This window comes from Mirounga leonina, unplaced genomic scaffold (genome assembly GCF_011800145.1).
Source record: "Mirounga leonina isolate KUSES-001 unplaced genomic scaffold, KU_Mleo_1.0 Mir_170, whole genome shotgun sequence".
Taxonomy (NCBI): Eukaryota; Metazoa; Chordata; class Mammalia; order Carnivora; family Phocidae; genus Mirounga; species Mirounga leonina.
The window spans coordinates 5,624,092-5,648,327 of NW_023270433.1; the positions used below are offsets into that span (position 1 = coordinate 5,624,092).

Consider the following 24,236-nt stretch of genomic DNA (forward strand, 5'->3'; position numbering starts at 1 on the left):
AGGTAGTAGCTGGAATGAAGTAACAGGAGTGACAGGAGGTGAGTGAAAGCAGGACCTGGGCTGTGGGATGAGGATTGGATTGGAATGGATCTGGAATGTGTAAGCACCATTCCCTGTACTTTTAGAGCAGGGTTGGGCCCTGAACTGGGGGGAGGGGAATCTGTGTTTCTGAAGTTCCTTGGATGTGGCTTCTGAGCTAATGAAGACTGGGTAGATATTCACTCATTCAACAAATATTTACTGAGCACTGTTATGGACCAGGCATGGTTTCAGCAGCTGGGACACAGCTCTGAATAAGACAGACCTGATCTCTGCCCATGTGGAGCTCCCCGTCCTGGTGGGAGAGACACACAACAATGCCCAGTATCTAATAAAAAATTATTAGGCACACAAAGCAAATCGATGCATAACAGGTCAGGTGGTGATACATGATATGGAGCCAGAGAAAGGCAGGGTAAAGCGTATAGCAAGTGCCAGGTCGGGGCTCTATAACTAAGCGAGCCTTGTGGTTGTCTCAGGTAGGAGGCTCCAGGCAGAGCTGGTCTGTTTGGGGAACAGCAAGTAAGAGAGTGCGCTGGACAGAATGGGAGGGAGAGTGAAGGGAGGTGAGGAAGGGAGCTAGGAGGGAGCCAGATCACGAAGGGAATCACAGGCCATAGTAAATGTATCAATGATCTGTTTCTGCATAATAAATAATCCGGTGCAATAGAACTGAATGCAATAGAACCAAACTTTACTCGTTGTAATGAGCCTAGAGGTTGTGGTTCTGGATGATTCTTCGGCTGGTCTTGTGTGGGATCATTCAGACAGCTGCTGTCATCTTACGGCTTGACCCATGCAGTCACACTTCTGTGTCTGGTAGTTGGTGCTGGCTGTAGGAAGGACTTTGGATTTTATGCTGAGATGGGAACCATGGTGGAGACAGCAAGGATGAGAAACGATGTGATGTACGTAAACTGAGAGGAAAAACTGCCCCAAATGTTCCAAATTTGATAAAAATCCACAGGTTCGAGTTCAATGAGCCCCAATAGAATAAACATAAGAAAACCATAACAACACATAATCAAGTTGCTGAAAATCAGCAATAAAGAGAAAGTCTTAAAAGCAGGCAGAAAAAAGAGACATTACAAAGCAAGGGACAAACAATGATATGTTTTCAGTTACATTGATCAAGAAAACACAAGGACACAAATTACCAAGGTAATTACTGAAAGAGGAACATCACTATCAATCCGAATACATTAAAAAGATAATTAGGAGCCTTTCCAGTGGTGATGACCTCCCCATGAGAACATGCCCCTCTCGAAGGACCTCCTCCACCCGTCCCGGGCAGAGGATAGAGGAAACACAAGATGGAGCACCTGGTAAAGAGCCCCAACTCCTACTCATGGACGTGAAGTGCCCAGGATGCTCCACTGTCCTTTGCCAGCCTACAGGAGGAAAAGGAAGGCTTCCAGAAGGATTCTCTTTCAGACAGAGGCAGCGCTAAAAGCACCCTGAATCAAGATAAGTGGGAAACTATCCCAATAAACACATTTTGGAGGAAAAAAAAGAAAAAAGATCATAAGGAAATATCATGAAGGGCTTTATGCCCATCAAATTGGCAGCCTAAATGAAATGGGTAAATTCCTCCAAAGACACAAACTACCCAAAGTGACCCAAGAGGAAATGGACAACATGAATGACCCTATGTGAATCAAAGAAACTGAATTTATACTTTATTTTTTTAAAGATTTTATTTATTTATTTGAGAGAGAGACAGCACAAGCAGGGGGAGGGGCAGGCAGAGGGACAGGGAGAAGGAGACTCCTCGCTGAGCAGGGAGCCAGACGCCCTGCTCGATCCCAGGACCCTGGGATCATGACCTGAGCCCAAGGCAGACACTTAACAGACCGAGCCACCCAAGTGCCCCTTTAAAAGCTTTCCACCAAGAAAATTCCAGGCCCAGATGGCTTCACTGGTCAATTCTATCAAACATTGAAGAAAGAAACATTGCCAATCCTATATGAGGATAAATACAAAACATTCTTTTCTTATTTTTAATCGTTTAAAAATATTTGGCAATCCAAAGCAAAAGTAATAGCAACGTGCTGTGGGGTTTTGAAAAAAGTAATACCTACGACAACAAGAGCACAAAGGGAAATGTTCTAAGGTTGTTGTAAGATTCTCGTATACACATGAGGTGGTGTGGTATTAGTTGAAGGTAGACTGGGGTAAGCCAAAGGTAAACCCTAGAGAATCCACCAAAAAGGCAATAAAAGTATAGCTAATAAACCAACCACCCAAAATACTCAAATTCAACAAAGGGCAGGAAAACAATTTAGATGTGGAAAAACTAAATCTACGAATGGGAAAAAGTTGAGTAACTTCGTTTCCCCCCCCCCCCCCCACTATAGCAGAATATTATGTAGCTGTTGTGTTCGAGAAGAGATTTAATGATGTAGGGAACCATTCATGATCTAGTGTTAACATTTTAAAGCACAGTGCAACATCTGCTTTTAAAATACTTTAACCCAAAGAACTTTGCAAAAATATTCATAAGCATAGAAAAATATGACCAGAAAGAAATACACCAAGTATAAGCAATGTTTGTAACTGGGATGCTAACCTGATGGCTGATCATTCTCGCCATAAAATTTTATTTATTTTTTTAGTAGGATGCAGCCTATCATGATGATTAAGGACATAAACAACGCTTTGGGGGTCAGCCAGGCCAGGATTTGGTTCTTGGCTGTCTTCTTGCTAGCTGAGTGACCTTTGGCAAATCAATTTCTCTGCATCTGTTGTCTCCTCTGCAAAATGGAAATGGGAGTGTTTACCTCACAGTGTTGTTTTGGAGATCAAGTGAGATAATGTGAATAAAGTGTACAGCAAAGTGTTTGGCAAAATTAATATTGAATAATTCATTTATAACTTCTATCATCAGAGAAAAATACGTTTCAAGACAAAACCTGTTTGGAAAGAAACCCTCATTGACAAAGGCAGTGGAGTGTTCAGAACCAGGGCAGGGCACAGAGTAACCAGCATTCAAGTTTTCCCAGGAAAGATGCTTCTGGTTGCAAGTATCAGGAACTCCCTCATCAAGCTTAAGCCCTAAATGACAATTGGTTAGGAGAACCCCAGGTGTCTTACAGAATCCGGATTGAGAAATGCCGCTGTTAATGCTACCAGCACCCGGGTGCCTGATTGGCTCAGTTGGTTGTCTGACTCTTGATCTCAGTTCAGGTCTTGATCTTGGAACCTGAGTTCAGGCCCTGCATTGGGCTCTGCAATGGGCATGGAGTCTCCTTAAAAAAACAAAACAAAAAACCCCACAAAACACGCCATCAGCACCACGGTTCCTACCAGGATGGGCACTGGGATTCTAGACCTAAAACCCACTCTTTCCCCCTTCCTCCTGCCTCTTTCTTCTCTCTCTGCTTTCCGCGCGACGGGGCATCCTACCTGGCCCAAGTGTACCTGTCCTCGCTTCTGGCTATTTGTACCCGCCCAGTTCCTGGGAGTGAGATTCTGATTGGTCCAGCTTAGGTCAGGTGTCCAGTCATGACCCAATGAACTCTGACTGAGGGGGCGGAGTCACGGTGCAGACATGGCCGCTTTGGGTTGGTGGAGGAGCAGTAGCGGGAACCTTGTAGGCCAAGTGGCCTCCCCCAAGAGTGTCCGCTGAAGTTTTGTGCCTGTCCTTTTCTGTTCTCTGCCAGGCTTTTCTTCTTACTGGGGGCTCCTCCTCCTCCACAATTTAGGGTACTTAAGGCTACTGTGCTGTGGTGGGGGAGCCTCGTGTGGTCGGTCATGGCCGCCATTCCCAGTTCTCTGTGGGCAATGGTAGGACAGCTCTCCTGCATGTCACCCAAACTCTCCTTGGTTCCCCTGTGACGCGGCACGGGGCCACAGTCGGTGACAAAAAGCCAGGCCGACCCAGGGGGGCATATCTGGATTCCCCGGTTTTCGCTGGGGGAGAGAGCCTCCGATCCTTCCAGAGAAACAGGTTCCTGGGCAAAAGGTGGCTTTGGCAGCGCTTAAGTCAGAAAACACCAAGGTTGGACTAAGAAGAGCATGACTCACACACACACACACACACACACACACACACACACGCGCCCCCCCAACACCCTCTCTGCAGAAATAAAGAAACAGAAGACTCATGTATCTTTTTTTAATTGTCATTTTACATCTCCCCACTGCAGCTGCCTCCACCCTTCCCTCCGATGACCACTCCGGCAGGCTACAGGGGAGCAGGGAACAAAGCTGGGGCCTGGTACCCCCACCAGGCTGCCAGCCTGGGAGAACAAGTCACAATTACAAATTATCACAACAATTAGCGCCTGTACTTGGGAGATGGGCAAATGAGGAGGCCCAGCTCCTCATTGTCAGCCTGTCTATTTGGCAGTGACCTTGCTCTGGAGGCGATGATATTCCTTCAGCCTGTAAACCAGATTGAAAACAAAGAAAAATGTGAATTAACAATAACAACATGCACTCCATTCAATTAATTCAGGCAGAACCCGGGTGGCGGGGGCAGCTGTTAGTTAAGATGTGTGTGAAGTTGTCTTTTTTCTCCCCCTCTGTTCCCGGTCCTGCCCTGGCCCCTCCTGCCCTCCAATCAGGATAATGTAATTAATTTATCTTTGGGGGAAAACATTGCTTGGCATTGTTGAAGACAAAGCATTTAACTGGCAATGGGAGAAATGAAGAGGCCATTATGAAAACCCGATGTGATTGGAGCCATTTAAAAGGGTTTATAGTCATAAAATACAGAGGGCGAAGGAGGCGGGAGGGGGGGATGTGGACATGATTGTTGGAGTGGAGAGCACCCCAGGAAGGTCAGCCGGATTCAGCGTCTCTCCCAGTCTCTCGGCTCCAGGGACAAGAGCCTGGCGTTGGGAGAAAATGGTGGCTCTGTGCCCAGGACATGTGTCAGGGAGACAAGAGAGATTCGTGCCTCCTTCCCAATGCCAAGCCGGGAGAGAAGGAAGCTGGTGACGCAGAACTGGGAGTTGGACAGACACACCTTCTGGACTTAGGTCCACAGCTTCCTAGCTGTGTGACTGTGGATGGCTTACTTAACCACTCTGGGCCTGTTCCTGGAGTTGCAAATTTGTGTTAAGAATGCAATGGGGACGACCCAGGAGAGTGCCTGGAAGAGCGTATGGTAGCTGCTGGTAACAAATGACCCTGCTTGCCTTTGTGCATGCCCCTCCCCTCCCTGGGCTACACCCGGGCTGAGCCCGTGAGCTCTTCCTGCAGGCCAGGGTCTGGGCTGAGTGCTTGATTTCCTGGGACTCATGCAAACTTATGCCACACCTGTGAGGTGGCTATGGTCAATATCCCCATTTGTGTTCCCAGGGATCCAGAAGGGATCGGAGGACCATCCTGCAGAGCCAGGATCTGAACCCAAGTCTGAGTGGCTTCAGTTGATGCATGCTATCCCACTAGGCCATGGGCATCCACGTGGCTAGGATGGTTTCCAGCCAGACCTGCAGCTCAGGTATGGTGACAGGTAGGCAGCAGGTGCTTTTTGGCCTGGTAACTTTCTGAGGTTCCTTTCTACCTCTGGGCCATTTGCCTTTCTAACCTGCCCAGGCAAGGGACTCCTAGTGGAGTCCTTCTTGCAGCTGGAGAGGGTGGGAGTGAGTGAGGCAAAGGGTAGGACCCAGAAACAGGGGACCTAAGTACCCAGGGCCCTGTGTGGCTTCCGGCTATGCCTTCTGCCCCTTTGAGAATAGGAGCAGGCTGGGCCCAAAGCAGGCACTGAAGATGTTGTGGGCAGAGGGACGGGAAGATGGGGCTTCTCTAGGACAGGCCAGCGTCGGAGCAGCTGAGGTCCCATCAGAGCCTGCTGCCCACACCTGGGGGGTCCGAAGACCCATCAGGGCCCAGAGCTGCTCACCTGAGGGAGTTGATATTGATGAACCCAGTGGCATCGACTGGCTCATAATCACCCTGCACGTTCATGCTGCAAAGAGAGTGAAAGGCTGTCAGCACGCCCCCAGGCCTCACTTCCGACGTCGGGGCTCTCTGGGGCTAGGGACGACAGCTCAGGCTCGCAGGTAGCCGGGTTGGCCCACACTTTGGCTTCTTATTGTGTTTCTGTCTAATTCAGGAGCCCTACTATGGGCCAGGCACCGTGTCCAGGGCCAGATAGCAGGAGTCTCAGCCCTGCTATGGGAATGGGACAGGTAGGGTCCCGGCTCGGCCAGCGCCAGCCAGCAAAGTCCTCCGATGAACCAGAGAACTGCGTTTGTAAGCCGAGGACACATCCGTGAGCCAGCTCTGCCCTCAGGGCTGGGGTGGGGGGGGGGGGGGGGGGCTCTGAGAGAAATCTCCAGCAACAGCTGATGGCATCCAGTGGCCCGAAGGCCCGGGAGGCCACGGGGTGCACCCGGGACAGCCTCGGACTCGTGACAGCGCCCCCGGCACTGAGATCCATCCACAAACCTGGCACCTGCCCCACGCCGGCTGGCCCCGAGAAGGGCCTGCTCAGCCGCCACTGTTATAAACGTTTCCCCCATCCACAGTTGCCATCTTCCAGATTCGACAGCCTTCATCTTCTGGGCTGTTTTCACTTAGCTATTCGAGGAACCCTTCCCAACCACAGTCCTCCCAGCCGGGGCTACAGCCGAGCTCTGCCACCCCGCCCCGCCGCAGAGCTTAGGGTACCCGTTTCCGCTCGGTGAGCTTCAGGCTTTCACTTGTCAAATGGGCCTCTCAGTGTTATCACTGACTCCACGGGAACTGATGCGGCTGCCACACCATGACTCGTGTCATTCATTCACTCATTCATTTATTCAGGCATTTATTAGGCACCTATGGTCTGCAGGTGCTGGGGAAATAGGAGCAAGAAGGGAACAGGGCCCACGGTACGTGGGTGGGGCAGCAGACGTCAGCAATCAATCACCCATCTGCCTTAATCATGGCTGGGATAAGCTCTTTGAGGACAAGTTCAGGGCATTGTGGTCTCAGATCTGGCTCCGCACGGCCACCCTCCAAGCCTCTGGCGGGGAGGGGGTCCCTTCTCTGTTTCTCACACATCCTACTCTGAATCAGCCCCTTGTCCTCCTGTCTCCAGAACTCCAGCCTCAGGACAAAGCAGTCTCAAGGTTCTCGATGACAAGGAGGCGGCCTGTCCCCTCAGGAGCCTTCTCCGGAGAGGTGAGATTGGGGAGGAGGAGGGCAGAGGGGAATCTGCTATTTTTCTTCCCCCCCTGAGACCCTAAGGCTGTGCCTCTGGCTGGCTCTTTGTGGACTGTGGACTTTTGACAACAACAAGTAGGGTGTCTGCGCTCAGCTGTCCTGCAACTTGTTCAGGACCGTGGGCTCTGTTGCCCTACCCCCACCATGCCCCGGCCCTGACCTTCATGGGCCCAGGAAGCTGCACATGAACTCCCACACTCCCACCCCTTCTTTCCTCCTCCCCACCTCCGCTGGCCCCTCTAGGTCTCAGGTGGCGCAAGCCACCAGGAGCAGACCAGCAAGTCCCCTGTAAGGGGGAAGATGTCGGACCTCGGAAAGGCTGCCTCTTGGCACCCCTCACTGGGCAGAGAAAAAGCTGGACCAAACTAAAGCATCAGGCTCTGCAGCTCCCTTTTACAGACCTTGTTCTGGATGAGAAAGCTTACCCGCCCCACACAAATCAAATCCTGGAACACGCTGCCACTGTCTGAACACCCGTCCCCTTTGGAAGGACCCCTGTGCTCCGCTCAGGGAGAAGCCAGGGCTCAGGGCCCCTTCCAGCTCCCCTCCACGTGCATCTGCCTTTTCATCACCACTTCGCACGTGTCAAAACAAACTTTCCTGCTCCCCTCCCAGGACGCCGCAGCAGCCCCGGTAAAGAGAGGCCCACGTCCGGGGACACACTTGTCCCGCGCTCGAGGCTGCAGAAGAGTTCCCAGAGGTGTTTCTCGGGAGCTGAAAAACCTCTTTTTAAAATTGTGGTTTGGGGTGGTGGTGGGGGGGGGTGGTGGAAAAAGAGTTTACAATGATTTTTTTTTTTTGTACCTCCCCTGACGGTCTACAGAAAACCTCTGTGCTTTTATTTTTGTTCATTCGAGTGGCTCTGACCTGCTCTATAATTACGTTACTTTCTACCTACTGTGCCACGGCATTTCCAGTTCTGCTACCGCTCACGGCTTCCTCGCTGGTCCCTGTGAGGCTGTCACTCAAGGGCTTTCAAGTCAGCGATGTAGAAATCAAAAAGAAAGGGGAAATGGTCGGAGACACAGTGAGAATAAATGCGCCTGCTTTTCTCTCTTTTTTTCCTTCCCCTTTTTACTTTCTTCATTTAATCTCCCTGAGTGAGGCTGTAAGGTTTAATGAAGGGTTGGGCAGATTATTAGAGGCTGCTGATTCGGAGGGGGAGGGAAGAAAGAGCCAGAGAGAGAAAGAGAGAAGATAATTTGACATTTACCCCGACTGATCTAAACTGATTCGGTTATATTTATGGCTTATAAAGTGTTTAGAAAGATGGAAGGGGGGAGAAGCTCAACGCGGCGAGGAGACGGGAAAGAAGGAAATAATATTGACCGCCAAACAAAACTCGCACGCTAATTCCCAACAGGCCTCCGCCGGGGCTAAGCTGGGCCTGGGACTTGAGTCAGGTGGGGCTGTCGGTCCCCACCTCTTGTGTGGCCAAGTGACCTCCAAAGGGGATGCCTTGATCCTCCATGGAGGCCACAGTCTCATGCACAAGTTTAGGTGCAGCTCAAGAGTCAAGGCTGCCTCTGACCCACCCGCCAGGGAGCGGCGGCCTGTCCCGGGGCCGTGGCAGCACCCTCGGCGTGGCCTCAACACCCCTCCCTGTCTCCCGCCCCGGCTCACTCTGACCCTCCCCTCCCCGGCCAGTTTCCTCCTGGCCTCGGAAAACCTCGAGATGTCTGCCACTCCGCCTTGTCTTCCACCCACTTCCTCCTCAATTCTAGTCTCTTGTGTCCAAGGGCTGAACGGATACTCTCCTGGTCTGTCTCCAAGATGGCTCACCCTCAAAGTGTCTGAGCCCAGATGTAGGATCTTCCTTCAAGAATCCCCTCAATTCAAGAATCGCCACCCACATGTGCCCAGCTGCTCATGCCAGGCAATTCTATACCTCTTCATCTCCCTCCACATCCAAACCCTTTCCATTCTTAACGTCTTAACCATTTGTCAGATCCTTCTGTTCCTCTCAATCCCACCTCACCCAAATCTATTCTCCAGAGCAGCCAGAAGGACCCTCGAAAGAAAAAGGTCTGATGGCTCCTTCCCTTTAAGATCTGGCTCTGGGACCCTCACGCTCTGGCCCCTGGCTCCCGGTGTTCTTGTAGTGCCTGGAATGTTCTGGACTCTTCCAAGGCCCAGAACCTCTGCCCGTGACTGTGTCCCTGGAAACTTCGCTGCTCCCTCTCCACCTGGTTAGCTCCTGTCCTTTGGAGGCCAGCTCAAAGGTGACTTCCTCAGGGAAGTTTCTCCATACCCATTACTATACCCAGCCAGACTATCCTGCACCTCCTCACAGCCCGACACTTGCCTAAGTCTACGTTCAGGTGATCATTTGATTGGTGCCTTTGGAAGGTCCACGGGGGTAGAGGTAGCGTCGGTTCTCTTCACGACTATCTCCTCCCCCCTGCCCCATACATGCTTAGGCGCATCTTTGTTGAGAAAGCTGGTCAGAAGGGACAGTGGCCATGAGGGTCTGCTCCCCGGCCGAGGGGCCAGTGTGGGGGCACCTACCTCACCAGCTCCTCGTTGTAGAGGGACAGCGGGGACTCCCGGCCGAGGATGTACACCTGGCCCTTGAAGACAGACACCTGTACTTTCCCTTCCACGCGCTCCTGGGACTTGGCGATGCAGTGGCGGACAAATTCACACTCTGGGCTGTGCCAGAAACCTGTAGGGAGGAAACAGTGAGGGCGCTAGGGAGGCCCACTGTGCTGGGGCCTAGGATTGGGAGTATAGGGAGGGAACCCCGAGCCGCAGTCCATCATGGCAGACCTTGGGGGAGGGTCTTGCATCAGCTGCCTCAAGGAGCCCGCGTCCCTGTCCTGTGATCTTGCAGGTCTCTTGTGGGTAGGGAGGGGCCCTCCCTGCCCTAGCAAACAGTCACCTCCCAAGGATCAAGAGGAGGGGAGCTAACCCTCTGCCTCATGCCAGATATTCAGTGCAATGGGCCAGGCCCTGGGAACACTGCCGGGAAGGGACGCTGTCCCTTGCCCACAGGGAGCTCAGTCTCCTGAGGATGGCAGACAGCTGTGGGGCAGGAGACCTCAGGTAAGACTCAGACAAGTGTGAGCCTGGGCTGAGCGACAGGAGCACCCAGCAGGGGCAGCTGGGTAGTGGCTCGGAGTCAGAAAGACCATGTGCTTGTGGCCTTCACCACTCTGTGCCTCTGATTCCCCATCTACTGAGTGGGAATGACACAGTACCCCCTCCCAGGACCAGTGGGCTTATTGCGTGTGGAGGCCCCGGGTGTCCACAGGCTGGCGTCCCGGCCAGGAGCCAGGAAGAGGCCCCCGTCCCCCCCTCATCTCAGACATCAGTAAACTGTCTACATGCCGCTAATATTTTCCTATGCAAATATTTGTATGTATGAAGCACAGGCTAAGCTCTTTGAATCGTCAGAAACAGCCTGTGAGAAACTCTCTTCACCTCTCTCTTTTCTGAGTGAGCAAGTAAGGCTCGGGGAAGTTGAGGTTTCTCCAAGATCACACACAGGCTGCAGTGAGGGGCCTGGGGCCGGACCTACGGTAGGACAGCTCTGCCTCATATGATAATCTGGGAGTTTTCCTGTCTGTGGATGGAACATCCATCAGTATACGAGGTGCCTGGGAAATGTGCTACCCACCCCTCTTCAACCCCACTCTGTCCCCCAAAGGCCTCAGGCCAGGGAAGGCTGTGTGCTCAGTTCCCAGGCTGCCCCGGGGCTAGTACCTCGGCACCAACAGGCTCAGATGTGCAGACAGCCATCTCCTCTCTAGTCTCTGTGGAGGGCAGGCGGGCTGTGGCCAGGGTTGGGGGAGGGACAGCTCAAGGGGTAGGGTTTCCCTGAAACGGAGCCGGGAAGGTGAGCCCACCTGGGCAGCTGTGGGGCCAGATGGTGCGCGATCTCCTGCCCTGATAAAGGGCCAGGTCAGCCCCGGGTCTGTGGCTTTTGTTGGAGGCTGGGCCTCCAGGGGCACCTGCTGAGGCTCTCCGTGGGAAAGGGGAGCAGGCCTTCTCTGGGATAGGGTCCAGTGGCTTGCAGAGGTCAGGGAGGGCTGGGCAGGGAGAGAAGAGACTGGGCCACCCTCCGGCCACTTGTCATTTGGGTTTGCATCCTGCTCCACACTGACAGGCAACATACCCGCTTTGTACCTGAGTTCCTCACTTGCACAATGAGATATTATCACTCTCCAGGGGGGTGTATGGATTCCCTGATGGGATGCAGGCCGAGCACTAAGCATTTTAAATTCGAGATCTGAATATGGCCTCCACCAGCCCTCCCTGTACACAGGGAGACAGGCACCCAGAGAGGTATCCCCAGCCACAGTGAGATCCTGAAAAGTGTTCCTGACCCCCACGGGAGGGGACACTGATGCCCCCCTCCCCACCCCTCACCGGCCATGCCTCAGTGGCTTGGCCCTCTTGCTAAGTCAGGATAATTAGACCATTAAGCTCTCAGGCTGGAAGACAGGGAGGAGATGGAGCCAGAGATTGGGGCGGGGGCAGAAACCCACGTGGGAGCACCTGGCCTGCGCTTTATCTCAGGATCTCCTACCTCCCCCGCATGGGGATCTTGCACTCAGATTTCTTTTCCCAGCAGACCCAGCCTGGGGCGAGGGACAGTGAGCCTGGCGTGCTGCATGGGTATCTCAGGTCTGGGGCTGGGCCACGCACTATGCTAATCGGGACGACAGCCCCCTGTATGAGCTGGGCATCTTACCCGTTCTCCTGCTGAAGAAACAGGCGAGGGAGAGGAGGTGAGCTCTGTGCCCTAAAGGAGAAGGAGGGGTCCCGAAGCTGGGGTCCTGCCAGGATGCCCTTGTGGGCTGGGTCCCACAGGGAAACTTGGGGATGGGGTGAGGAGAGGATGATGGACAGGGCATCTAGCAGTGGGGCTGAGGTAGAAGGGCTTCCTTGTGCCTCAGTCTCCCTATCTGTGTTTCTGAGGAAGCCCTGTATCACAGCAGTGTGGCAGGAAGAGACCTGGCCTGGTGCCCTTTATTTTACAGGAGGGGAAACTGAGGCTCAGGGTAAACAGACCTACTCAAGGTCATAAACCCAGCCGGAGGCAAGGCCCCAGGTCCCTGACTCTATCTTCGGAAACCACGCCAGGCATTTGTAGTTTATCGATCCACGCTGAAATTGCATTCTTCTGTGCTCTAGATGCTTTACAAGTGTTTATGTAATTAGTCGTCATTATGTGACACGTACATTTATGATCCCCACCCTTCAGATGAGGAAACCGAGGCACAGGGAGGTTCAGTAACTTGCTTAAACCGCTCTGTAATGTTCATGTCTCCCTAACATGAGAAATCACATCAAAGAGCCCCGCCGAGTTGCTGCCCGAGGCCAAGGTGACATCTACAGGGGCCTGATGACATCAGGGGCACCTGGGAAGGCGAGTGTCAATAATCCTTTGAAACCTCCTAATCACTGTACTTCATTTGGGGATTTGGAGGGCTCGGTGAGTTAAGAGAATAAGGATTCCACCCCAGCAGTCAGGTGTAGAGGCCCTGAGCCTGCGGGCCAAGCTGTGCCCCAGACACCGAGGGACCCCTTGATCTCCCTTTCCTAAGGGCCCCAGCCCACCTTCCCGCCTACCCTGGATCCGCTGGAGTGGCCGAGCACTTGGCCTCTGAAGCTGGCCTGTCCTGGGCTCAAAGACCCCACTCATCAGCCGTGAAAGCTTGTTCTGTGTCCTGGCCTGCCTGGGGCTCAGTTTCTTCACCTTGGTGCAGCTAAGATTAGGTAATACCCTCGACTGCCCAGCTCAGGCTCCTGCAGCAAGAGAGGTGGAGGCCCCTCTATCGTGGGAGGGGAGGGCAGCTGGCGGCCTGCCCCAACTCGGCCTCCCTAGAGGAGCCTCTGAGCTAGCAGCCCGGGCCAGGTGCTCTCCCCTATGGGCCTGCCAGGCTTAATGACTCTCCTACTCTGTAACCAGAATCCACCTTTCTGCTGAAACCCCGCTGAGCAAGAGAGCCTGCAGGAGACAATGGTATTTAAACACCTGTCTGTACCTGGGGGGGGGGAGGGGGGGATCCCAGCTTCAAAGCTGCCAGATACAATGGGAGGGAGAAATCACACAGCCAATAACCACCGAGTCCCCTTGAAATCCCGAGTTGAGTTACAGTGATTTGGAGCTTTCAAAGGGAATAAAACCTCTGAGGGGAGGAGGAGGGGACGAGGCAAGGGCAGTGGAGGCTTATCCCAGGTACGGATTATTAATATGCACTTTGCCGGGTCCCCCTGATGTCCAGGCCCCCGCAGTTGTCAACCCCGCCTAGGGCGGCAGCCTGTCCGCGACCACAGCTCAGAGGGACCGTTTGATGTACCTTCTCACGTTATAGAGCAGGGTCAGCAAACATTTTCAGGAAAGGGCCAGTTAGTAAATATTTTAGGCTCTGCAGGTCATGTGCTCTCTCTCACAGATGACTCAACCCTGCCCTGGCACTCGGAAGTGACCACAGACAACATGTAAGCCAGTGCATGTGGCCGTGCCCGAATGCCATTTATGGGCACTGGAATTTGAATTTCCTAGAATTCTCAGGGGATGTGAAATAGTATTAATAAGCAGTTTTTTTTTTCCCCCAACCATTTCAAAAATGTGTAAAAAACTAGGCTTCACTCATGGGCTGAACAGAATCGGGCCATGGGCTGGATCTGGGGACCCCTGTTACACGGTGTGAGGGATGGGATTGCAGTCAGGAGGCCTGGATTCCAGCTCTGTGACAGATAAGGCACCGAGTCTCACCTGGAACGTGGCCCCCCGCCCGCCCCCCATACCATGTGCTAATGTCATCCCGTGCACGGGCTCCCTCTGGCTCAGGCAATGCCCAGGCCTGGGGCCAAGTTCTTGGTCAGGGCAGAATTTCCCTTGCTTGTGGCAGCTCCAGGTTCTGCCCGGTCACAGCCCAGCCTGGGGTCAAACCCAGCTAGGCTACTTCCGGTTGTGTAACTTTGTACAAGGTCCTTCTGCCCTGAGACTCTGTTTCCTCATCTGTAAGAGGAGCTGGCTGCACCTCTCCTTGGGACGCTGGGAGGAGCCCCCAGGATGGCTCGTGTCCCCATCTGGCACGTGCTGGGTAGAAGCCGGCCACCCTAGGGATGACACTACCGAAGTTGTGCAAATCCCAGGTGTGGAGGCAGCTGGCCATCTTGGGGGGTCCCTCAACACCCCGTGAACAAGGCAGGTGTCGGCACCCCCCACCCCCTCGCTTTGTCCCCTGCCCTCGCTCGACCCCCGTCACCCTGCCTCTTTCAGGCCCTCCTGAGGATGGTGGTGGGTGGGGCAGGACTGGAGGAGGGCGCTGTTCGCTTCGGGAGGGGGGTCTACGCACCCGTGTACACCAGCTCAGCGAATTTCAGGCCCAGGCCCTGTTTGATTTTGCGCACTTCGCGATCCATGGTGAAGGCCTCGATGTCTAAATGAGCGTGGTAAAGGATCGTCCCTGCTGGGGTCTCGTAGATACCTAGCCATTTTTCCAGGCAGGGGGAAAACGAGAAAAAAGAGAGAAACGCATGAAACCCAAACTGTCAGCAAATGACAAAAAAAAAAAAAATAATAATAATGACTCGTCTGACAGGAGACAAGCCGGTCGGACCCATTCACTCCCAGCTTGTTGCAAAATGCGCCTGTCATTATGCTCATGCTGGGGCCACGACAGTCCACTCTGCGGCTTGTGGAGAAAATGTCTGGATGCCCCCCTTTGAAGAGGCCCTCAGACGTTGGAAAATGACAGGGTTTCGGAGCGGCTCCCCCCTCCTTCCCAACGCGTGCCCACTGGCCCACGGCTGAAAACCTGTAATTAAACCAACTACGGTGGAGCCCAGGGCCCCAAATATCCCTTCCTCCCTTCCACTGGGGAGCCAGGGAAGGGGACAGCTGTGCACACACTTGCACACACGTGTGCACACACGCATGCCATCTTCAGCCTGAGGCTCCCTTGCCGGCCACGTCTCTGCACATACAGCCTGATCTCTGGGGCGGCGGAGGGCTTGGTGGTCTCCCGCACCGACCCCACGTGCAGGTGGGGAAACTGAGGCCCGGGAGCAGACAGAACGTGCCCAGTGTGGAGCTGGGACCTGGATCGAGGCGCAGAGTCCCTGACTGGTGCTATCTGCTGCCCCGTGGGTCAGCTGGCGATGGGGCCCAAAACCAGAAGGTCGTGGGAAGGTGGCCTTGCTCGAGCCCCCTCCCGATGACCTCAGGCCCCGTGTCTCCACCTCCTAAACAACCTGCTTGGAGCCGAGGGTCTCCAAAGTGACACCGGGGGGACTGCCCCTGAGCTGAGCATGGTCCTGACTGGGAGGGAGGTCCGATTAGGAGTCCCACACTGGATTTGAGGACAGGAGGCCCCAGGAGGCAGGACTGCCCATGCGCACGCGGCATGTCCAGGGAGCACGCTGAGCTGACCACAGGCACACCTGCCCTGGGGAAGCAGCAAGAACGGACCCCCTCCCACCAACGCGACTCTGAAAGCTTCCTTTCTTCCCACCACGTAACGTTACAGCGTTGAGGGGGCACATTTAAAGGGATCCCGAACATTTACCACCGTCCTTCCACACTGGCTGCTTTAAAAATCAGAAAGGATCTGTGCGCCCGTGTTCTTGGCAGCACTATTCACAACAGCCGAAACGCAGAGGCCACCACAATGCCCGTCGCCGGCTGAAGGGATAAACAAAATGTGGCATATACACACGGTATAATATTATTCGGCCTTGAAGAGGGAGGGATTCTCGACACCTGCTACAGCGAGGATGTACCTGGAGAACAGAGAGCGGATGTGGGATGGTGGGTGTGGGGGGCGGGGAAGAGGGGGCAGAGGGAGGTTGTTGTTTGGGGGGCGGGCTACAGGGGGGCTCTCAGTTGGGGAAGACAGAATTCCGGAGGTGGATGGGGATGATGGCTGCACAACAGTGTGAATGTTCTTTACTGCTCCTCAGCTGTCAGCTTCAAAATGGTTAAAACGGTAAATGTCATGTAGGTTTCTCCACAACTTAAAAAATATTTTTAACCACCCGCCTCCCCCCGACCCCCCAAAATCAAAAAGGAGACTGTTTTCGAACTTGGAGTCCAAAGGCACCACAGGCGTGGCTGAGGGTGCCGTCACTAGTCATCAACGTCCCCCTCTAAAGAACCTTCTAGTCTTCGATCTTTCACTCTGGGAATCGGAAAAATGTCAGCTGCCAGGAGAGGCCCTTTCAGACCACTGGTGCCCAGTTCTTCTAATTTTGAGCTGCAAACCCATTATTCAGTCTTTGGCAAAAGCCCAGCATATAGAAGAGAGAGCCCAGACCCCGCTGGGGGGAGCAGAGGCCCCTCTGCAGACCCCAGGCTCCACCAAGAAGTCCTTAAAATGCCAGTGTGGCCCAACATTACTTTTACAGATGGGCAGACTGAAGCCCCGGGAAGGAAGTGACTTGCCCAAGGTCAATGGGAGCAGCATCTGGATCTCCCTTCTCTGCTCCAGATTGCTCCTCAGGTCCTTTGGCAAAGCGATCCTGTGCTTACCAGGGCATGGAAAGGAATGCAAATCTGGGGAGCCGTGGCTGTGGCCGAGGAAGAAAAGCCTGGGCTCTCACCCTGGCTCTGAGGTGTTCCAAAGCAAAAAAGAGCCTCTCTGGGAGGTGAGTCTCTTATTGCAGCCCCCTGATACCCTGGTCTCGGGGGTGTGGGGGGGGACATACTTGTCAAAGCCCCACCTGGAGACCAGATGCTGATATAATTACAACGTGCCACGAAAGAGCCTGTCCCATTTCACTAGTGTGGCTCTTGGGCAATTCTGCCGTCCTGATCCAGTTGTGACCTTCTGGGAGCAAATGGCCTCCCCAGCAGGAAAAACACCAATGTCCCAAGTTCATGCACCAGCCCCAAGCCCTGGAGCCCTGGAGTCCCAGGGTGATGTTCAGGCCCCGCTCGGCCTCCTTGTCTCTCTTGCAAACAGTTCAAACAGGCTCGACCATCCGTTTCTACCGAGCGGCTGGGAGCCCCAAACCAGAAAGGCTGTTGGAGGCGGAGATGGATGGATGGCTGAGAAAAGCCAAGAGCATGAAAACGGGGAGTCATGGAAAACCTGCAAAAACTCAGCACAGAAGTCAGGGCTCCTCCTGGGGGAGCAGTAAGGGGCCACAAACAAGTGGCTTCTGATGGCCCCAGGCCACGGAGGAAGGCCCAGTGGTTCAGCCATCTGTTTACAAAGACGTCTGCAGAACATTTAGAAATGTCTGCCTCCAGCACGGCAGACGTGACCATCATGTTAGAGGGCCAGTTTCAACTCTCCTAGAAACTTCATCGCCGGGAGTGCAGGAATTCCCCAGAGCTACCTAAAGCAAGACACACGGACAGAAACTTACTGGTCTTTCACCCTGGCACATACTAAGAGCTTGCTATTTAGCGAATTGGAGACAGGCCTTCTAATGATTAGTTTTGCTACATTTCGGAAAAACCCCGAAGCTTTCCAAGGCTCTCCATATATTGGCACAGACAGTCTCCGAGAGTGGAGCCCTCCTGCTTTCAGCTCCCGGGGAATCTGACCCCTTGCTTTTCTGTCTTCGGCTGGGCCAGGCACGGGGCACGGTCCAAGCTGTATTTGCAGGGCTGAGGCTGGGGACCAGAAGTCTCACGGAACAGACACCTTCACAGAGTTCCCAGCTCAGCTTTGCTGTGTGACCTTGGCCTACCTCAGTCACCTTCTGAGCCCTAGGCAAAGTGCTCTTCATTCTCACTTCCACGGAGACCTGCCTGGATGGTAAATACCTGGACACACTGTCACCCCCCCATGTGGTGGGCATGCTGATGGCTTTGGCTCTTTAGAAGATTGGAGCTAGCTCCACAGCATCACTTCCCAGCAGCCCAGAGAAGGAACAACAATGGTTGTGTGCAGAGTGCCAGGAGGACCCTATACTTTCCAGCCAGCAAGAGCCACGACCTGCCCAAGGGCCACCCGCTGCTGGCCCACGCTAGCAGATCCCCAGGAAAGGAGCAGGGAGCGTCTGCTGGGCAGAGCTGGCCGCCCCTGAGCACTCAGAACCAGCCTCATGGCCACCAACCCTCCCAGACGGCCGTAGGAGGCGCCGAGGGCTAGAAGAAAAGCCACAGCCCCTGAACACACTGCACAATTAATGTTCCTGCTCCTTTTCTTAGGTGTTCAAGTTAATTGTGACTGATCAAAAATCTGTTTTCAGGTCGCTGCTGTCGTGTGTGTGTGTGTGTGTGTGTGTGTGCGCGTGTGAGCATTTGAAAGATCCCCCCTCTCCTCCCCGCAAGGGTAGGGGGTACAGATGATTTCTGTGTATTCCTTCTGGGAAAAAAAAAAATGACTTAAAAAAAAAAAACAGTGACAGAAACCTGATGCTAAAAGACTATGGATTTGGGGCTTTTGACAGTCGGCATACAAACCACCGCGCAAAAAGGAGGAGGAGATGACAGGTGAGTCTCGCTGTCGTGGTGGAAGAGACAACAGACATCTTCATAGCAACATGCACAGCGGCTCCGAGTGTCTATTTTCATCTCCCCGTGTTTACAGGAAAAAGACAGAGGTGTCAGTGGTTCTCTGCAGAGCAGCTTCAATCACACCATAATTACTGCCAAGGGGGGGATGGGGAAAAAGGCAAGGAGTTGGGGGATGGGGGGGTGAGTGGACCAAGGAGGAAGAGGTGGGGACCAAAACATTGCTGCAGCTTAAATCCGTCTCCTCTGTTCCTGAGGCTGCCGGGTTAACCGGATGGTATGATTTGGCAGAACGGAGTGGGATCCGCCAATCTGCTGGGGTCTGGGTCGGGGTGGGGTGGGCGTTAGGGCAGCTGGACCAGAGGCTCTGGTCCTTTGGGAAAGCAGTATCCAGAGGGAGATATCTGGAAAGGCCCGGAGAAGGGAGGTTGGCTGGAGCCCAAGGGCTCCCCTCTTGGGTACTAGGGCCAAGGATGGAGGCGGTTGCCATGGTGATGGGGAGGCAAGTCATGGTGGGTCTCTAGCCATCCTCTATGTTCCTGGTGCCCGGCAGGCCCAGCCCTGGGATCAGGGTGGGCCTCTGGGGGTACAGACATCTTTGTTTCATAGCTCTCCCTCTACTCTCCATCTGGAACATTCCATCTGAGCAGAGCCTCTGGGAGGCCTGGACAGGTGGGCAGGCAGGTGGGTAAATGGGCGGGCAGCCCTTGCTTCTTCTTCGCCAGAAAGTGGAGGAGTCAGGAGGAAGTGAGATAGGACGGGAGAGTGGGAGACAGATGGGAAGGGTGGAGGAGAGAGGGACAGGGAGGGAAGAGGAGAAGCAGGCAATGAGGAGGAGGGGGAGGGAGTCCGCCGAGGGAAGAGGCAGCGGCAGGCAGAGGTGAGACCGGCAGGGACAGGGCTGGGAGCTAAGGAGAGAGCCAAGCTGGCTAGAGAAGGAGGGAGAAGGTGAGCAGAAGGACAGGCGCTGGCTCCTTCCCCGCTTCCCTCCTGCCTGCCCTGGCCCCCCTTCTCCTCCCCACTGATTTCATTTACTTCACTTAATTAGCCCCCCTCCAGAGTTAAAAAGATAATGTGATAATGACGATGTGAACAGCCACAATACAGCAAAAACTACTCCATCTGCAGCTTCCCCAGCCCCCTGCCCCTCTGACCCCATGACCACCCCAGACTCAGGGCACTAACACTGCCCAACTCCCTACCCAACTCCCCCCTGCTCCCCCCCCCCCAAAAAAAACAAGCCCTTTAACGAATTTCAATTATGAGCTTTGTAAAATCAATACAAATGACATTTTCCCCTTGTACACGGAGGTACGGACAATAGCGTCTTCCTGCTCTGCCCTCAATATCATTGACAATTAACAGCTTCTCCCATTACTGTAGACAATAACAACCGTGGTGTGTGGACATCCCCAACACCCTCATTTACTGCCCCTGCTCATTCTTCCTCACGACGAATTACTCGGAGCGGAGACATAAAAACAGGACACCACCCTAAAATCATGAAGCAACCTTCCTCTCTCACCCCTCTGACCCAAGTAAGAAAACAGGCAAATTACAACTTCCAGAGGGAAGATCACCTAGTCTCGCGCCACCTTTGATAGTCGGAGCCACAGAGAGGGAAAGCAATGTGCTAAGGTCACACAGCAAGTTCTTGGGAGTCTGAATCCTGATTGTCTCCCCCAAAGACTGTACAACCCTCTGGCTAAATTCCACGCATGTAGGGACCGCCCCCGCAGGTACACACAGAGTACCTGGGCACTGTGAAGGCCGTGCTCCAGGAACCATGGGTTAGAAGCCAAGGGGGTCAGAGCTGACTGCTAATCTCAAGGCTCTGAACTTCTGGGGTGATGATGCCCCCCCAGTTCTGGGGAAAAGGTAGTAGTCTATCATCCAGAGCTCTCTGTATTTGGTCCACACAACAACCCATTCCACAGATGAAGAAGCTGAGGCTCTAGGAGGCTAAGTTGCTTTTCTAGTGGTGATGGGGCCAAGACGGGGGCTCACATCTGCCACCAGAGCCCAGACTCTCTACATGTGCCTCCCTCTGGCTCCAGGGGCCCAGCCCCCATCAGACCTAACGGGCCACCTGGGGTGCCCCCTACCTTCTCTCCTAATCTCCCAGACTGTTCCTGCTCCACCCTCTTTATTCCACATCTACCAGCTGAAGCCTAGTCTCCTGTCACATCCTCCAGGAAGCCTTCTTGGCATAACCTCGTTCAGGCCTTTATCACCACCCCTTTCAGTTCATGTTTACTTGACCCTCCTAACCAGCAGGATGGCATTTCAAGGAGTGACCTCAGGCCGGTCCTTACCTTGGAAGGCAATTCATTTTCACCACAAGTGCCAATCTTGGTCGGTTGGTAATAACTATCCGCAATTAGTGATGGCGCGGGAAGGGCAGCCAGCAGGTGCCACCAAGGACACTTCTGAGCCACACTGAGCTCCCAGATGGCACAGCCTGCCTCTGACCTTTCAGCCTGCCCCTGGGGCCGCTGCCATTTATGGGGCACATCCCCTGCACCAGACCCCACTATCAAACATGGGCTGGAACTGGATCTACCCCACCCCAGAGTTCTAGCTCTTAGCCTCCACTCTGTGCCTCTGGGGGTCTGGGCATCAGTCCCGGCCTCGGTTTCCCCTTCTGTAAAATGAGGGTGCTGGTCTGTGGCTTGGTCCCCCGAGGTCCCCCCTTGGCCTGCCTTGCATGATTTACATTGTGTTGTCTCCCAAGGGCAGACTGAGACAAAGGGACATTTAATCAGATGTTAATACAGGTAAGAGGCAAAGGTGTAAGCCAGGACAAAAGGGAGCAGCTAATTAGTTATATTGTTCTGACAAGGCCTTCCCCAAGAGTTTCAATTAGGTTGCTTCTCGTCCTAGTAGCTGTGTTGAGGAGGAAAAGAACAAGAAAAATCACAGGAAAGAGGCAAAGTGGCCCCACACCTTTTGAGACAAATCCAAACAGGTCAGAGCTGGAAGGATCTGACCTCCACCCCGGGGCCCACCACATCACACTTGGGGAAATGGGGCCCAGAGGTGACAAGTCAGGTAAGTGAGGACCCCCGCTTCCTGTTGCCGGGACCAGCACCCTGTTCTAAGGGTGCTAAATCTGGTGGCCATCAGCTCTCTGGATAGGAGATCCCCCTGGGGAAACTGAGTCCGGGAGGGGCGGGTGTGGTCTGATGACCCGGCGAGGGACCGACAGAAAACCACAGGGCTCTGGTTAGTAAGAGAAGATAGAGGCACCTGCTTGGTTGGGGACCAAACCTCTTTTCACTCCCGGCCCAGCTGGAGGCGGCAACAGGCCTGGCAGCCTAGGGGAGGTGGCATCTGCTGCACACAGAGGCAGAGCCCCGGCCAGCCTGTGCCATGCTGGACCCTGGGACAGGCCCTGGCCAGCTCCCACCACCAGCACAGCCCACAGCGCCCACCCCCACGGGATTCCTGCCCTGTGGGGCCGGCCGCCTCCTCAAAGCAGCCTTTATGACTGTGAAATCGGCCCTGCGTGGTCGGCCTCCAAACCTGCCCGACCCGCCCGGGGCACAGGACAGCCTGACCTCCAGGCCTGTCCCCCGCCTCCCCTCTCCTCCGAGCCCCTCCTGGACCCCCGGGTTCCTCCTCGCGCTCTTGGGACAGCGCTTCTCATCATGCCCTTGAGAGTCAGTGGCAAAGGGCCCACTGTCCCCACCTCACAGGGGAGAAACTGAGTCCGGTGGGGGAAGGAACATGTCCAAAGTCACCCATGTAGCAACACCCGAACGGGATGGGAATCTGAGGGGCCTCTGGGGTCTCTGGGAGCTGAGACACGCCCCCAAGGGTGGTGAGCAGACTCACCTCGGGACTTCATCCCAATGAAACGGTTCTCCACGATGTCAATGCGGCCAATGCCATGCTTGCCCCTGTGGGGAGAACGGGTCCCTTAGAACCACATGCTGCCACAAGGAATCGAGTCAGACGCCACCCACCTGGCTGGGCTCTCAGCTGCAGGACGCCAGAGCCTACGCGCAGGGCATCAGGCACCATCCCAGGACCCAAGATGCAAAGGACCTTGGAGCCAGGTCACCTGCTTCCACTGCCCACTGTACACTTGGGGAAACAGACCCAGAGAGGGAAAGGATTGCCAGGGTCACACAGGGAGTTGGCAACTTCTGTTGCCTCTGTCCTGGGGCCTTGCAGGGCACCAGCCCTCCCCACTGCTCATCTTTCCTGTTACCTGGGTCTCAGGTCTGGCAGAAAGCTCAGGAGCTCTAGTTGGACTGTCCCTAGGGGCAGTAGACCCCCGGGGGGGTGGGGGGTGGTGGTATTAACCTTCCAAGGCTGAAGGCCACCAGAGGCTCCCATCAGACCAGGAGACCCAGTGCCTGTGAGCCCCACCGAGGCTGCCTGTCCCCCGTAGCCCCTGAGCCTCAGGCCCAGACGCGAGGCACAATGGCCTGTGACAGCGAGGGCCCGAGGGGGCGGTTTCCCAGGAGGCCGGGCCAGGCTGTGGGCACTCACGCGACTTCATTCAGGTACACGAAGAGCTCCAGGGATGTGCGGTGGGTGGTGCCGTCCTTGACGTTGGTCACCTTCACCGGGACCCCTAGGGCGGGAGGAGAGGGCAGTGGGCCTGCGGGCTGCCACCCCGCCCTCTCCCTCCGCCCGCAACGCCTTAAATGGATCTGACAGATATGGACTCCAAATGACTCTTTGAAAAGCCCTGTGCAGGTTGGGGCCTGCTGGAGGGGGAGAAGGGGCGAGAACGCCCCCCAGCATGAAAGGGCAAATGCAATAAAAACGCGCCCCCCACCCTCCCCATTCTCTCTGTCCCTTTTGCATTTAGGGGCTGTGAAATTGGAACCAGCCCTGAACTAATTGAATTTCACGCTCCACCATTGTCTTACGCCGGGGCACCTTCTGTCCCACCAGCTACCCAGGCCGCCTGGCCGAGGTGCGGCGGAGCTCGTGCTCGTGCGCGCGCCTGCATGCACGCACACGCACGCCCGCGCGCCCGCCCTCGCAGCCCCCTGCACGTCTGCCGGCTGGACCCCCGCGCCCCCCGCCGCCCCGCCCCCCGGACCGCCGCAGCCCGCCGATGGCCGCGGGGAAGCGGTGCCCGCTCCCGCGGGCGAGGCGTCGGTGAATTCTGAGAAGTCGGGTCTCGGGTGGCAGGAGGGCAGGAGGGAGGAGGCCTCGGCTCGGCTCGGGGGGGGGCAGGGCCGAGTCAAGGGGGGTGGCAGGGAGGGGGGGCAGTGGGTGGGTTCAGGGTTGACTTTGAATAGCAAGGGGCACTTTCTCGAGCGGTGTGAAATGAGCAATAAATGTATTAGGGGGCTAACAAGAGAGCTGTAACAGTGACAAAGGAAAGCTGTTCAAAGTTGGCGGATAATCCCCCACCCATCTGCCCAGCTCATTACCATGTAGCCAGCGACCGGGTGCCAATCAGGTCTCAATAGCGGCTTTCGGGTCTTTATTAGCCAGGCGCCGCTTGGAGGGGCTTCCCTCAAGGCGCTGTCACCTCGCCATTCTTCACCCCCATTTCCAGGGGTTTTATAACTTGGTTGTAAATTGCTATTAAATGTAAGTCTGCCCAATAATGAACCTTAAGCCCCTCTCGCCACTGCCCCCCTCTCCC

At 54.8% G+C, this 24,236-nt stretch overlaps 1 protein-coding gene across 1 annotated transcript in view; it reads right to left on the reverse strand.

Moving 5' to 3' along the window:
- Positions 1 to 4,142: 4,142 nt before the first annotated feature.
- Positions 4,143 to 24,236, reverse strand: part of ASS1 (argininosuccinate synthase 1) — a 50,713-nt gene continuing 30,619 nt past the window's right edge. Inside the window, exons 11-16 of the mRNA XM_035015613.1 lie at positions 23,120 to 23,204; positions 22,457 to 22,521; positions 14,508 to 14,639; positions 9,703 to 9,859; positions 5,891 to 5,956; positions 4,143 to 4,425 (exon numbers count right to left, since the gene is read on the reverse strand). Of these exons, the coding sequence (XP_034871504.1) occupies positions 4,380 to 4,425; positions 5,891 to 5,956; positions 9,703 to 9,859; positions 14,508 to 14,639; positions 22,457 to 22,521; positions 23,120 to 23,204 (551 nt within the window). The 3' untranslated portion in view covers positions 4,143 to 4,379. The remainder of the gene's footprint in view (positions 4,426 to 5,890; positions 5,957 to 9,702; positions 9,860 to 14,507; positions 14,640 to 22,456; positions 22,522 to 23,119; positions 23,205 to 24,236) is intronic.